This window comes from Hippocampus bargibanti, linkage group LG03 (assembly GCF_051943395.1).
Source record: "Hippocampus bargibanti isolate YZ-2025 linkage group LG03, ASM5194339v1, whole genome shotgun sequence".
Classification (NCBI taxonomy): Eukaryota; Metazoa; Chordata; class Actinopteri; order Syngnathiformes; family Syngnathidae; genus Hippocampus; species Hippocampus bargibanti.
Window position 1 is genome coordinate 22,843,672 of NC_142736.1, and position 14,990 is coordinate 22,858,661.

Below are 14,990 nucleotides of genomic sequence, written 5' to 3' on the forward strand. Positions count from 1 at the left end.
CAATCCAATCCCCTCAAGTTTACTCGCATGAGAAAATTAACACAAATAAGGTTCCAGCAGTTTATTGGGAACATCTGTCATCAATCTGCAACATTTAAACCAAGGCAACGTATAATTTTGGTTACACTAAACAGAAAGCATTTTATGCGTTGAAAAGGCATGCGATCTAAGGAAGGAAATGCTTTGTAATTGAGAAAAAGGCATCTACATGAAGCAAAAGATCACAACAAATATTCTTGCAATTCTCAAAGAAACAAACTGAGCACTGAGACAATGTTGACTTGAATCTGTCCAGAATGATGAACACAGTACACCTTCGTCAAAATGTTTAAATGTTTAAATGTGAAGAAAATGGACCATGTTGTACGTATCAGCCTCTGCCACCATGTAAATAAGGACAGCATCAAAAATTGTTTTCAGGACAGGAAAGCGCAATATCATATTTTCAAGTGACACGAGTCTTTCAACAGAAACGACGACGAACATGTGACCATAATAAAAAAATATAACCATGCATGTCATGATCTTTCCAAAAAGCTTATTTACGCTAAGTAACAGAACAGAAAAATATTTTAGGTTAAGGCATCAAAAGGTCAAATCAATTAAATGTAACCTCTCTGTTTCCCCATGTAGGGCTTTAGCTGCTTGGTGTGCCAATTTGAGGTAACTTAATTGGTGGTCACTCAGTGCCAACCCCCCGCCCCCCCCCAAAAAAAAAAAAAAAAAAAAAAATACACATTTTTAAGAACTCAGTAACTCAACTTAAAAAACCCTCAGTAATTCAGGATTATAGGAACAGAATGGAGAATTCTCTTCAAAAAAGACATGCATTAACTTTGTGCCGAAATAGCAGCCAATGTTAATCAACTGTGCTTCTGTGCAGTCATCTAATGTGGTGGATCCAAAGTGATATGTCAGCGTGCACAAATGAACAAGTCAAGAGAAAAGACAGGCTCATATGACAATTTCCATAAAATAGATCACATCCTTTCGATCAAAAGATGTGTTACAAATGCTGACTTTTTTTAGTGCAACTGATGTCTCACAACACTTGTTCAATTATGTGCTAACCATTCTATTGATGAACCAGTGGCAATTAGCAGAATATGTGAAGCTTTACTGCTTATTAACACATTTGATACAGCTGATAAACTCTAGTGGCATCGTGGACAAACTAGGGCCTGTATGCAGCCCATTGGTGTTTTTAATCCGGTCTGCCAAGATTGGTACACAATTAGTTTGATGTAAATGATTGCATTGTTTTGGACTTGTAATGACAGGCATTTCAACGGCAGAGGGTCAAGTCACTTGATGTTGCAGAGCACAGGAAGGGAAGAGGGAGAAAGAGGTGGCGAGGGAGAGATCTTAGAGATCTACCACCTACACAAGGATGCATTAAACTTTCTATGGCTATATTACATTAACGATTGATTCATAAAAACGAAAGTTCCTAGGATCCAGAAGCCAGACGGAAGACCGCCGTAGCACAAACTCAAGCAAGCCACGTGAGATTCTCAAATAACTGTGTCCGCACCGCTATTTTCTATCACAAGATACAACATTGCGAACTGAAAATGACTATTGTAGTGAGTTTTACTAGAATTGCGACCGTTTTGTTATATTTACGTCCTGTAGATTACGGGATCCAAACAAAGGGGAAGGTAATGACCGCAGAAGATAAAGTGAGGTTACAAAGTACTAAACATTGAAGGAGGCGATTCTTGCTCAGTTCAATCCAGGCAATGTCCATGCTCAGAGGGAATTGCTTGCGACTCAACTGAGAGTTGAGAATGAACATTTCTTGGAGCGATTGGACCGTTTTCGTGCTGAAAACCTTGCGCAAACTACAAAAAGTCTTTTGCTGGTAGCAAATAGTCCTGTTTTATACTATATTTTGATCATATACCTGTATTGTATACTGCATTTTTTGTGTTATAAACACGTTTTGGGCGATATATTACTGCACTTTTTTGCATGTGTTGTCACATGTGTATGTTGGATGTCCATACAGGACAAATATGGTAGTTGTTTCACTGTTCTCATTAAAAAAGTATGGAAAGACTTGAATGCTTTTGTTCTATGGATGTTTGGTATGGACTGTCGACATATGCAGTCTTGTTATGGCCCAGCGGTCAAATTATAGAAGTCAATGTGGACCCCAAGCTAAAAGGTTTGCCCACCCCTGCTCATTTTGTTTCATTTTTGTAGTTTGTTTGTTACCCAGTTACTGGTGCGAATTCAGCTATTTGGAACATTTGCGGATGTAAAAACTTTGTAACAGGTATTACTCTACGGTATTCAGGACAAACACCCAAAAATATTACACTGGCTAACAGTAAAGTAAGAAACAATCTTTCAGACAAGACGCATTGTTACATATACGTATGTGCAAATAAATATTTGTCAGAAGCTGACACATCCTGCCTTTTAAGCTAATAAAGTGCACAGAGCAGTCAAATATTGACCTGGAAACGCTCTTGACTCTTAGCGGAATGATTCAAAGACATTTCCAGACGTCATCCACCTTCATTGCTGCGCCCACTTGAGCACGCCATTTTTCCAACGATAGCGGCAAACGCGGGAAGCGTATCAGAAAGATCAGGCTGCGTCAGACAGAATAACTTCAACTGTTTGGTTTCTCGGGCTGTTGAAAAAGAGTGCAAAGCTCCTGGCATGTCTGCGTCTCCACAGAGTTGAAATGGGAATCCACGTTCCACAGTAAGTCGGCCGACAAGAAATCGCCCACGACTGTTTGCGTTTCGATACTTGTGAGGAAGAGGTTTCGGAAGGCTTCTGCCTGGCTGGTCTGCGTCTCAGTGCTGTTCGAGAGCCTCCCGTGCTCCCCCTGACCGGCAAGGGTTTGAACGGGGAGGCAGGGAGTCAACGAATGCAGGTCAGTCTGTGTTTCTGTGTCGGAGGACTCGGTGCTCATTGAAAAGCTTGGATTGCGCAGAATGCTACTCAGTGGCATGTTGCTTCCAGCGCTCAGAAGGAAGTTGAGGTCAGTTTGAGTCTGAGTATCAAAGAGCTCCAAGTCACTGGCTTGGCTTCGACCCGGTCCTTCGCTTTCGTCCAGTTCATCCATCAGAAAGAAATCGGTCTGGGTTTGGCTGTCTAAGGACTCCAAGGGTGTGGAACTGTTCAGGCCCCCCAGATCGCTTTCCTCCGTCTGTGTCTGAATATGTACAGAGCTGAGAAACTCTTCAAAATCAAAGTCAATGGCACCCTGTTGCTCCTGAATGGGAGCCAGATTAGACACGCAGCCAGGTGCAGAGGCGGTGGTGGTCAGTGCCTGATGATGGCCTGACATGCTGTAAGAGAGAATCTGTTCCAGGTCATTTAGTAAGGTCATGGTTTGGGTTTGGTTGTCTGCAACGCTGTTTGAGGTCAGCAAATCTGTTTGAGCCCCGAAACACAGACAGTCTGCTGCCTTTGCAGACTCGTACATGTTGCTTCCTACAGCTGCTAGATTCTCATCAGCGTTCAACACAGTCTGGGTGGAAACACTGAGTGCATCACTGCTGAAAAGATCAGGGCACATGATGACCTGATCCCGAGTATTGTCGTTGGATCGCGGAATCGTGAAGCAGGTCTGCGTCTGTCTAGTTTGACTTAAAGCCGCAGTTGAGGAAAAAGATGGATAAATACTTTGGTTTGATGATTGGCTGTCAGTCTGAGCACCTATTGAGGAAGTGGGTCGAACCCGGCTGTTGAACGTCTGGGTTTGAACACTGACTGGCAGGAGAATCTGGGCACTCACGCTGATGTCAGTCTGGGAGCAGGATGACATAGAGGAGTCCCCCACAGAACACAATCCGATCCCCTCCATGACCCCCATAGGTAGTTTAGATAAGTAGGACTTGTCGGTTTGAATGTTGGTCGAGGTGCTCCTCCCTCGCTGTGCTCTCAGGATGCCACCCGAGTCATGCGTAACCAGACTGTCAAATCCGACCTGCACCCCTGTGCTGATGGGCCCCAGGCAGGAGCGAGAAGTAGGCATACTATCCTGGAAACCTAAGCTCTCAGCATCCAGCTGAGGTACCACGGCTCCGGAGGACTGTGGCAGAAGGTGAAGGGTGCTCACGGAGCCCTGGTTGTTAACCGCCAGCACCACGGACCGAAGTGTGCCGCTTTCTGTAGATGGAAGGAGGACTGGAAGATGGGCCAGTTGCATTACAGGCACACTGACCAATGCCATGTTGGGTTTGGGTAGAAGCTGCTTGTGGAAGCTCTTGTGTCCACCAGATATCTGACCGGCAGAGTCTGGACTTTGGACGACGTCCGAAGATGAAGAATCCTCGATTAACTCATGAGTAGAAGGAATAATCATAGAGTCGGTGATCTTAACCTTTTCAGAACGAGTGGAGAGTTTCTCCATCTTGCGCTTTTTTACGGGTGGAATTCTGGAATTAAAACAGAATTAACTACAGAAGAACTTTCATTCAAATTAGCGACAGTTACAATGGCAGAATGAATGCATACCTGTGCTCAGTAGGAATCTCGTGTCCTGTCCTGAAGATGTGCGACAAAAGTGCAGCACGGCTGGCATAGGGGCAGCCACACGTACACTGGTAAGTCTTTCCACAGTCCTCTGCGTGTCTCTTGAGGTCCCATTCGGTACTGTAGCCGTTGTTGCATTTGGAGCACTTGTGTTTCTTCTCTGCGTGCATCTTCATAAAGTGCTGGGAAACCATGAACCAATATGTTTACAAAACAACTGAGATGACATATTAAGGCCCACTGAATGCATGAAAATTTATTGATGGAATAATTTCAAGAGGGATGCGACTTGCACATGATATATTTGCGTTGGCTGGCCTGCGTAAGATATCTATTTTCTTGGCGTGTCCACTACATTCAATGAAAAGCAGTACTTTTGGTGTTTCAATCAAGTAAAAATATGCTTTCATTGGCAGCTGTAGACTTTGTGACGTCTTACTTGTTTCACCAGGGAAAATTGGGAGAAGGGTCTTCCAGGCCCCCTGGGACAACCTTCAATGGGACAGCAGTAAAGCTTTTTGGATGCCTTCATGTCCTTTCTCACGGTTGGGTTGACAATACCATCCTGGGGGAGACAGAGAACACACACATTTTTACTTCTCTTACTGGTCACTTACTGGTGTCAAAGTCAAGGCCTGGGGGCAAAATATGGTCCGCCACATCACTTCGTTCGGCCCACGAAAGCAAATCAAGCATGTCAAGTGCCATGATGCTTGCTAAAGACTGAACCGAAATTTCAAATTGTCCCATGTAAACCACAATAACAGTCATTATTTTTTTGCTTCACATTTGAAAACTAGTTTTTCATTAATTCGTTGTGCGCTTTGCATACAATATGTTGAGAAGATTAAACATTCTAATGGCTTCAACAAATTCATAACGGCCCCCGAGAGGAAACCGTAACTACAATGTGGCCCACAGCAATAAATGAGTTGACACCCTTGTCTTACATGGATAGCGATTCCCTAAGAAGCTTGCAGCAAGCGTGCCCTGTGATTATTTACTGCTTTAAAGACATTGTGCGACCAAGCGTATAACGCTTTCAAATTAACCGATGGCGGCAGATTGTCAATGTGACTTGAATTCGTTTGGGGGTGGGAGCTTTGGGGGATCATCGCATTAATTCACATGAAAGAGACTATAGACCAAGAATGTAATTCAACCAAGCCAGAATCTTCACCAAAGCTTCACAAACCAAATTTGAATCGGCATCACATCGTACAATATCCCACGTTTAAGCTTCAGATCGCATTCGTATAAATAAATGATATATACAATAAATGTGTCTTTAACTTTTGCCTGAAAATATAGCCGTAACAGGAAATAACATTCTTGTTTGAGTTTCAACAATCATCTCAGTAATCTACTGTTATGATTGTTCTTGTGACATTTCACAGAGTGGATATTGTGCATATCTGAAAACAACACTTTCTTAATATCTATTCATCCAATATCGAACGACTTTAACCCCATCAGGGACGCGGGTATACTTGAACATATCCCAGTTGTCTTTGGGCAGTAGGCGGGGTACACCCTAAACTGGTGGCCAGCCAATCACAGGCTACACAGACAACAACCATTCACACTCACAATTAGACGAGGGATAATTTAGAGCAGAGGTTCTTAACCTGAGTTCGATCGAACCCCAGGGGTTCGGTGAGTCAGTCTCAGGGGTTCGGTGGATCTTCCGCCGCAGAAGTCCACCCTTCAGTCTAGTCTGCAGTTAGTAGGCACAGTCATTGGAAGAAGGATTCGGTGAATGAGCATGTGAAACTGGTGGGGTTTGGTGCCTCCAACAAGATTAAGAACCACTGGCTTAACCCCAGTCCACACTGTAGCACCTTATAATGTGGTTTGCCTTATATTTTGAAAACTTTTATATATTTAAATATTATACTTGGAACTTTTTTCATTCATTGAAGGTGTGCCTTATAGCCCGGTACGCCTTATGCACAGGGAAATAGTGTGAAATCAGCCTACTGTGTATGCTTTTGGATGTGCGAGGAAAACTGGAAAAAGACGCTGTGGTATCACCTCATGGAGACGCTGATTAAAAAGGATAACTTTACAGAGGAAGGCCAGAACCCATTTTCAAACCGTGACCTCTGTACTATGAGGTGAACATGCTAACCAATCAAGACACCCATTCACTACTGCTCCATCATGATTTAAATTCTATTTTTTTACTTTTAAGTCACATACAACTGAACAATTGTAGTGAAAAAGTTTGTGCAACTCAAGCCATAGTATTATGATGCACGGGTTAAACAATTAATTAAATGATTCTTGTGCAATATTTATTCCCTTATAGCTAGTTACAACAGAATGGATTTTGTTCTCAAGGTGTACAATAAACTATTAAGCGTTTTTTCTAACCCCTCTCTTGAAAATAATTTTGAAAAAGTGTGATTTTCACATGATGCTGCAAACAAAATAGGATAATTTCTTAACTTGCCTGCAGAATTTCTTGAGTTCAGCGATGGTATGCTATGAATACATACGATTAATTTGAGCTGAAGCAAACCAATGGAAAATAAGGTAATGTTGCAGTGCAGAAATAAGTGGCAACGTGACTAAATCTAACCTGGCTGGGACACCAAGATTATCGAGCAGTTGCAGTGAGAAAAGGGCTGGCGAGATGAATTCACAAAAGCTGCAATGAGAAATAATATAATTTAATACAATGTATCAGAAAATGTTTGAATCTTGATAAATATACATCAGCATTTATCTTTCTAAGCCAGCTCAGAATAGTAATAAGCAGAACAATGAAGTACTATTTCATGAAATGGCATAACATATAACAATCCATAATCAGAAATCATGGCTGCCCGCGAGGAGCTTTCTGCTCAATTGAACAGGCACACATTGGACACTAACTACATTTGTGGATTCATAAAGATGAGATTGTTATTTTAAAAAAAATGGGTACCCTGGCTCAATAAAGGCTGCATATATCACTAAAGTAGATGGAAGAGGTGACCAACATGGTGACCCTGAAGGATGACATCAAGTCAAATTTAACTCATTCACTGCCAGACATACAAAAATGTGTTCACTCCTGTGCCAGGGTTTTTCTCATTGTCACTCGAATTCCATCACCCAAAGAATATTGAGTTTTAGCACTACATAAACATTTAATGCAGTGCAAGAAACCTTAGACTATCTTCTTTCATCAGAAAAAAGCGTTTATTCCTTAATTATATAGTTCTGGGATTATACGAACTTGAAATGGAGGTGGCTATCCAAATTACAATGCAATCCATCCATATTGGTTTACACATTGCTTTAACAACAGCTGAAGCTGGAACAAAGCACTAACATGGAAAACAGAAAAATGTGGCCCCTTGTGGAAGGGAAAAACATGGTCAGAGGCCATGGCCAACGCTTTATCGGCACCGAATCACGAGAAAACAAAACCCAAACAAATTCGGGAATGGCACTCTGTCATATTTTAAATTCCCGAATTAATATGTGAATGAATGAATAGCCATTATTCACGTAAACGTTCAAGGGCGTCACATTCCCAAAACCAACAAACATTAAAGACATCCCCTGGCAGCACTTGAGGGGAAAGACAGCATTATATTATACCTAACCTCCCTGTTAAATCATTGTTGAGAAAAAGTGCTGGAAATTATCAACATTTTCAGCGTCTTCACTCAACACTTAACTGTATTTATAAAGCACCTTCAAAACAACCACAGCTGCAGACCAAGTGCATAAAATAAACATCAAACGACTGGCCTGATTGCCCTATTTGCTCTGGTATCACCTCATCAGCATAACTAAGGCTTAAGTATGATGATAACTAAGGCTTAGTGTCTCATCAGCATAACTAAGGCTTAGTGACGCTGATAACTAAGGCTTAGTGTCTCCATGAGGTGATACCATAGCAAATAGGGCAATCAGGCCAGCCGTCAATCAGGACAATAGAGGTAATCAGTGGAGCCGCAGGGAGTAGTCCTCAGCTCTCCCCAACCTGAGAGCAGGGAGCAATCATAGCAGAGTCCAGCACCGCCACGTCTGGACAGTAGGGATATATATATATATATATATATATATATATATATATATATATATATATATATATATATATATATATATATATATAGGGCCGAAACTACCAGCAAGACTTTAGTTCGCTGAAGAAGCATCTTGGATAAGAAGCGAAACGTCCGACACCTTCAAAGTACATATGACGGTTGAAGAAACCTTTTCATCGATGGACGACTCCTGTACGACTGAGAGCCTACACAGACATCACACATCAATCTTCTTTTCCTTTCGGCTTTTCCCTTCAGGGGTCGCCACAGCGAATCAGTGTCCTCCATCTATAACCCAGTTTTGTGCATCTTCTTCTCTCACGCCAGCTACCTTCATGTCCTCTTTGACAACATCCATAAACCTCCTCTTTGGTATTCCTCTCAGTCTCCTGTCTGGCAGTTCAAGGCTCAGCATCCTTCTCCCGATATAGTCACTCTCTCTCCTCGGAACATGTCCAAACCACGTCAGTCTGGCCTCTCTGACTTTGTCTCCAAAGCCTCTAATATGAGTTGTCCCTCCGATATACTCATTCCTGATCCTATCCAACCTGGTCACTCCCAAAGAAAACCTCAATATCTTCATCTCTGCTACTTCCAGCTGAAGATGGACGTCACACATCACACATCAATAACAGACAAAAAAACCACAAGTATAAATAATAAAAACATAATTAAAGGTCATTTGGGCAATCTATATGAATGAATGGTCAACCCACTAGGATGTAACTTCTTTGTATGTTGTATGTCGATGTAACATTTCATATTAAATGAGTACCTACGAAATAATGTTCAGTTTAAAAAGATTAGTGACAGTAAGATCAGAGCATTGTCATCAAATGGTGAGTATAGTTTTTGCTTTTTTTAACGTTGCTGTGCCGATTACCATTTTGTGTTTGGGAGCCTTTTACTGAGCGAGTTGCTTGTCCTGTAGCCACAAAGGGACATAAGTCTTCTTGTGCCGGTCCCAAGCCCGGATAAATACAGAGGGTTGTGTCAGGAAGGGCATCCAACGTAAAAGCTTGGCCAAAACAAACATGCGGATCAAACCTCTAAAGATGGAGGACACTGATTTGCTGTGGCGACCCCTTGAAGGGAAAAGCCGAAAGGAAAATAAGAAGTGAACCCCAATGATCACAATTGCAAAACGGCATACACTCGAAATATTTATTGACTATAATCTCAATGCCTCCTTGATGTTGAGAAGGGCAAAGCACCCATATCCAGCGAGTCAGTTTAAATAAAGAGCTTTGGCATGTTGCAGAACAAGTCATCCTTCGCATGCTCAAATCTCATTCATGGTGGACTCTGACTCACTACCTCCTACGAAAGAGCCTCGACGCGTGGGTCGCCACTTTGACCGCCTGCACATTGGTTGACAATGAAAAACGCCTTTGAATGACGAAGAAAGGACTCGAGAAATCATCAAGGGATTACAAAGCAGGGACCAAGCCCACGTGAAGCACATCGTCACTTGATGAGAGAAAGCAACATAAGCATCAGCGAGCTTGAGTTTTGCATGTCCGAACTGAATCACGCCATCACTTAAGGATCACTACATTACAGTTATACGGCGAAGTTAAGGAGGGGTGACTTGCGTTTTTGATTGCACCGTTTTCAGGGTTGCAATCTAAGTTAGCCTGGTTCGCATGCTACCCCTGAGAACGTTTCGGTGGTTTCTTAGCCATTTTACCTTCACTCTGTGCGACTTTACAAGATGCATGTTCAATGCAGGTGTGTTGGGAAGGATCTTGCCACATCCTTCAACGGTGCACAGGATATTGGTCCTCACTTCTTTGGTCAGCTCCAGTATAGAAGGTTTTATTATCTCTCGAGACTGCGACACGAGTTCCTCATGAGAACCCAGGGTGTCTTTGACGTTGCTATCCTCGTTCCTTGCCTTGTGGCTCGCCGAAAAGGCAGCCATGTTTCTGTGTTGACAGGAACTCCAGAGTCAACGTAACGATTGAATGGGCTGTGACTTAACGTCCCTAAGTTTTGACTGACAACCCGCTCAACCAATGTGTGACGAGAACGAGACACGCGATGCAACATCTTTTTGGCTACCACCGGCAACATGATTTTCACAATAAAAGCATTCACTGAATGAAGTACAGTACGTACTCAATTGTGTAATGGAACATACGGACTTAAAAAAGAATGCTACCAGGACAAATACAGAATAAAGTAAAAATAATTAAATACCTGGAAAATATACCTACTGACTCAGCAGGGGCCACCAACCTTTTTGAAAATGAGTTAAATACATAAAACACAAAAATGTCATACAATATAACATTTTGAGTTATAGTGCAAGGAGAGTGGTTCAGTTTTGAAGTTTATTGAGTTCAATCTAGGCAACATACTGTCATTTAAAAAACATCAACAAAATAAAACAGCATTTTATATTTGTCAATATAAAATAAATGAAATTAAATTGAAATTAAAAACATTAAGGTGTAATCATTGAAACCATGACACACTGAAAGATAACTAGCCAAAAGCCAATTTCTGTGAATGTGGATTAACAGAAACAAAAATGTCAATTAACATTTTGATTCATTTGTGAGGAAGGTGCTCAGACTTTGTCTGTGATGACAAAATAATTTCTTCCTCTTCGAGGGATGGATGAAAGCAGGGGGGTTACAGGAGTGGAAGCAATTCCTGTAAGTATATCAACACATTATATGCATTACCAAATATAAAACCATACTGTAAAAACTAAAATAAAACCAACATTTAAGATCTCAAATCAAGGGAAACTATTTGGAATCCTTATCTGCAAACACATTTGTATTCTAAGGCAGTTTTTGTCTTTCGGGGTTGGTTGGGTTCTCATTTCAAATTTCCCCCCTGTTCATTAAAGCCTAGTTTTTGCAGTCCTACAGACTACACCTGTGACACTAACATGAGGCATTTTTCTATCATTAACTGGTTCAACACACAACAAATGTCAATGTCTGTTGCATAAGTATAATGCAATGTACATGTAAAATGTGTCAATGTTTGTGATATCAACAAGAATATTGTTTCAGTCAAACTCAATCATCCTGTACACAATGAGTTGAATGACAATTAGATAAATCAATTACAAAAAATAAAGTGCCCTAAAATGTTGGGTCTCATTTCATTACATAACAAAACCCTTGCATTTAAAAGGAGTGTGTATACTTTTTGTATCTCCTGTAAATGTATTCCTAAATATTTTGATATGTGACCAACAAAGTGCTGTTACCTGAAGAAGCGCAGTGTCGCAATGACTCCAACAGATTCGTGCTTGCAAATGTGATGACACAATTGAATGGTTTGTCTCGTTCTGCAATGATCTGGTTTGGTGGGTCTTTAAACTTGGTCTCCAGCTGCCAACAAGTGAATACCTCACAATTTATATTCACTGAAGGATCTATCTATGCGATACTTAAGAATTGACAAAACAAACTTGGTTATTAACAGTTGAGGTGTGACATTTCAGAGGATGATCAAAGTCTGGAATCATTTCACGCTTCAAAAAAGAAGCGCAGTGTACGTTTTGTGAGAATGAATTGTAATCCCTCCGCACAAAGACCCAAAATAGCTGCCGTGTTTTCAATCACCGTATTGAACAAATATAACACAAGAACATATTTGCACACAGCCGGCCATTTTTCACAAGTGACACAATCAACACACAGTCGAGAATGGTTAGCCAGTTAACAGAAGAGACACAGAGCCCGGTTTTCACTGAACATACTAGGCCTGGCCTTTTAAAGTCACAATCACAGACACATTCATGTAGAATTTGACAATTGCAGCACCGAGTGGACAAAAATAACACTTACACCTAATATCCATGCAGTATTGGTAGAGTATTATGAATAAAGCTCACATATAAACAATAACAAAAACACAAGGTTTCATCTTAACAAATTTTGTCTGTTGTTGGGCTGGTCTAAAATAGGAAATGAGTGACTGAACAGTATTTCAAAATACAAGGAACATTTTGATTACCTTGTAAACTACAGACTGGAGCTGGGGTAACTTGCCGCCACCAAACGCTTCACAAGCCATCTGAAGGCGGTTTGCTTTAGCCTCAGCTTGTTCTCGCTCTAAGTTGGGGACTGTGGAATGAAAGATAGTATAGTACATTGTGAATACTCAATTTAATTAAACAAAAAAACAACAACTAAACATCATTATGATGTGAGAAAATGGTTAATATGACATGATTGTACATACGTGTGGCTACTTGATTCCTTTCTACAAGAGGGCTGTAATACTTTGCAGGGAACACCTGCACAACAAAGCAGAGTATTAGGAATTACATTTCAGTAAAGTACTTTTATTTTCTTACTTGATTCCTGTCAGCAAAGTGCAAGAGTCACAAATGGATGACGGTGCTTTTTAGTGTTTGCACTCGATAATGGACTTACAGTACCTGTTCATACTGCTGCATCAGCAGATCCCGAATTGATGAAAAATTTCGTCCACTGAGGTGAGCATCTTTAATAGCCTGATGTCGGGTGGCTATAATCATTGCCTAAAAGTTAAAGTTGTATTTTTAGACAAAAGCAAGTCACCATGTCATTGTCGCTCCTTATTCCTACCTGGGACAACTGTGGCTTCTGCTTGGATGTCAATCTAGTCACAAACACAAAAGGAGTTTGAAGATAGTGAACAACATAAGTTGGTCTCATGTTGTTTGGCGGAGAGCAGCTGTTGCCCCATGCAATGCGGATCCAGACCGCCTCATCTGTATTCTTCTTCATCTTGACAGACACCTTAGAAGCCAAATATAAAGATAATGTGAAACACTGAAATTATTCAGTGTAAAGGAACCTCAAAATAACAAAAGTCTTCAACGGTATTGTATGACTTACATGTCTTACGAGCTCGTTGAGGTGTGATTTGAATTGTTCCTTGAACTGCATCAACTCAACAGACGGAGCATCGGCTTGACAGAGTGAAAAGAGAGATGACGAAATATGGATCAGCACCAAAACTAATGTATCGTGTTGTATGGCTTCATGTGTCCTTATGTATTGCCATATGTATTGAATGTGAATATGAGTTATATAGTGCACGATGAAAACCTAACAAATTATTTTCAGACAAAACATTTACATTCAGGGTCCACGAGTTGGAATGTTTGCCATATCCCCTGGTTTGGATGGTCAATTACATCTGTAAATTGAACAAAACAGATCACAAAGGGCAAAGAAATTAAGTGTGATGAACGTGAATGTAAAAATGAATTACATAGCATCTCTAACTCCGTTATATGACGAACAGTCAATCCGTTTTCCTGCAAGAGAGGGAGCAAAATTGCAGTCAGTGACTCACAACACGTTATAAATTAGCTGCAGTACGTTTAACTGACCATTCATTTTTCCCACAAGAAAATTAAATGAAACTTTATTGCAAGTTAAATTTGTATTATACAAATACAAGATGAAAAGTTTCAACACAAGATACGTTTCAAACCTAAATATTTAGTGACACCAGATCAGTAACTTTTGACATTGCTAATATAAATTATTTGAGTAAATCGTGAGTAGATACGTTACTATAAAGGCATGTGAAGCAGCGTGTACCTCACTATAGGCGATCAGTTCGTCCGCCAACGCCCATTTCGTTTGCGTAAAATCGATGTTTTGCCGCTGAGCCGCAGTCAAACGGCCCCACTTCTCCACCGTCACTTTTAGAATTTGAGTCGGTATCCGTCGAACAAGCTGACGCAACAATGACTTCATCTGGTCTGCCATTAGTGTTTAATAAACAGTGTTCGACTGATGAATATATAAAAAACAATCCGATGGAAACGTAGATTCGCACTGATAGAAGTAACCCGTCTAGTCTGAAACAAAACACCCGCCTTGGTGAAGTCAACAAACGGACCAATCGAATAACTGCAAAAATGCTTCAGAGGATTGGTATATACCATATAGCGCCTCCTGTTGAATTGGAGTAGTTCAAGAAAAAAAAACATGGCGGGACTGTAAAATGAAACAATTTAAAATGTTAACTAGTTAATCATATATGGCAGCTCTCGTTGTGAATTGGTTTGCAGTCAAGAAACGATACATAGCACTTGACTTCTGCGGTTAACTCCTTTAAATTCTGAACTTGGTAGCACATTGCGCGTGACAAGGGCGATTGGTGAAGAGGTGGGTGGAAGTCAAGTTACTTTTCGAAAGCTACTGTCTTGATGGGCGAAGTTTACGACCGGCAGTAACGTTTTGAGCACTCCTAAAGATCATAAACGCAAGATAATTTCAATTTCTCTTTCTCGGGGCCGGTGCCACTTTTTCGGAATCGAAAACGTATTAGACGGAATTCTCTTGGAAGCCCTGCAGAGCTTCGACACCAAATGCCCCGCCTTTTGAAAAAAAAATACACAACAACATCGCACCCCATTGGTCAGTGGATGAAACATTGCTTTCCTATTGGTTGTTACTGATTGTCATTCAA

At 41.0% G+C, this 14,990-nt stretch overlaps 2 protein-coding genes across 2 annotated transcripts; both read right to left on the reverse strand.

Annotated features, from left to right (window-relative positions):
- Nucleotides 1-58: 58 nt before the first annotated feature.
- On the reverse strand, nucleotides 59-10,483 carry atmin (ATM interactor). Its single transcript, XM_088992643.1, has 4 exons — nucleotides 10,237-10,483; nucleotides 4,940-5,065; nucleotides 4,483-4,682; nucleotides 59-4,403 (listed from the first exon to the last, which is right to left on the reverse strand). Exons 1-4 carry the CDS (start codon nucleotides 10,468-10,470, stop codon nucleotides 2,624-2,626), a joined length of 2,340 nt encoding a protein of 779 aa, XP_088848769.1. The 5' UTR covers nucleotides 10,471-10,483; the 3' UTR covers nucleotides 59-2,623.
- A 387-nt stretch (nucleotides 10,484-10,870) lies between these two features.
- On the reverse strand, nucleotides 10,871-14,396 carry cenpn (centromere protein N). The gene is made up of 10 exons (XM_088991322.1): nucleotides 14,114-14,396; nucleotides 13,779-13,824; nucleotides 13,644-13,703; nucleotides 13,400-13,473; nucleotides 13,127-13,300; nucleotides 12,958-13,059; nucleotides 12,759-12,813; nucleotides 12,531-12,640; nucleotides 11,779-11,902; nucleotides 10,871-11,207 (listed from the first exon to the last, which is right to left on the reverse strand). The coding sequence occupies exons 1-10, from the start codon at nucleotides 14,282-14,284 to the stop codon at nucleotides 11,122-11,124; spliced, it is 1,002 nt and encodes a 333-aa protein (XP_088847448.1). The 5' UTR covers nucleotides 14,285-14,396; the 3' UTR covers nucleotides 10,871-11,121.
- Between the last annotated feature and the right edge of the window lie 594 nt (nucleotides 14,397-14,990).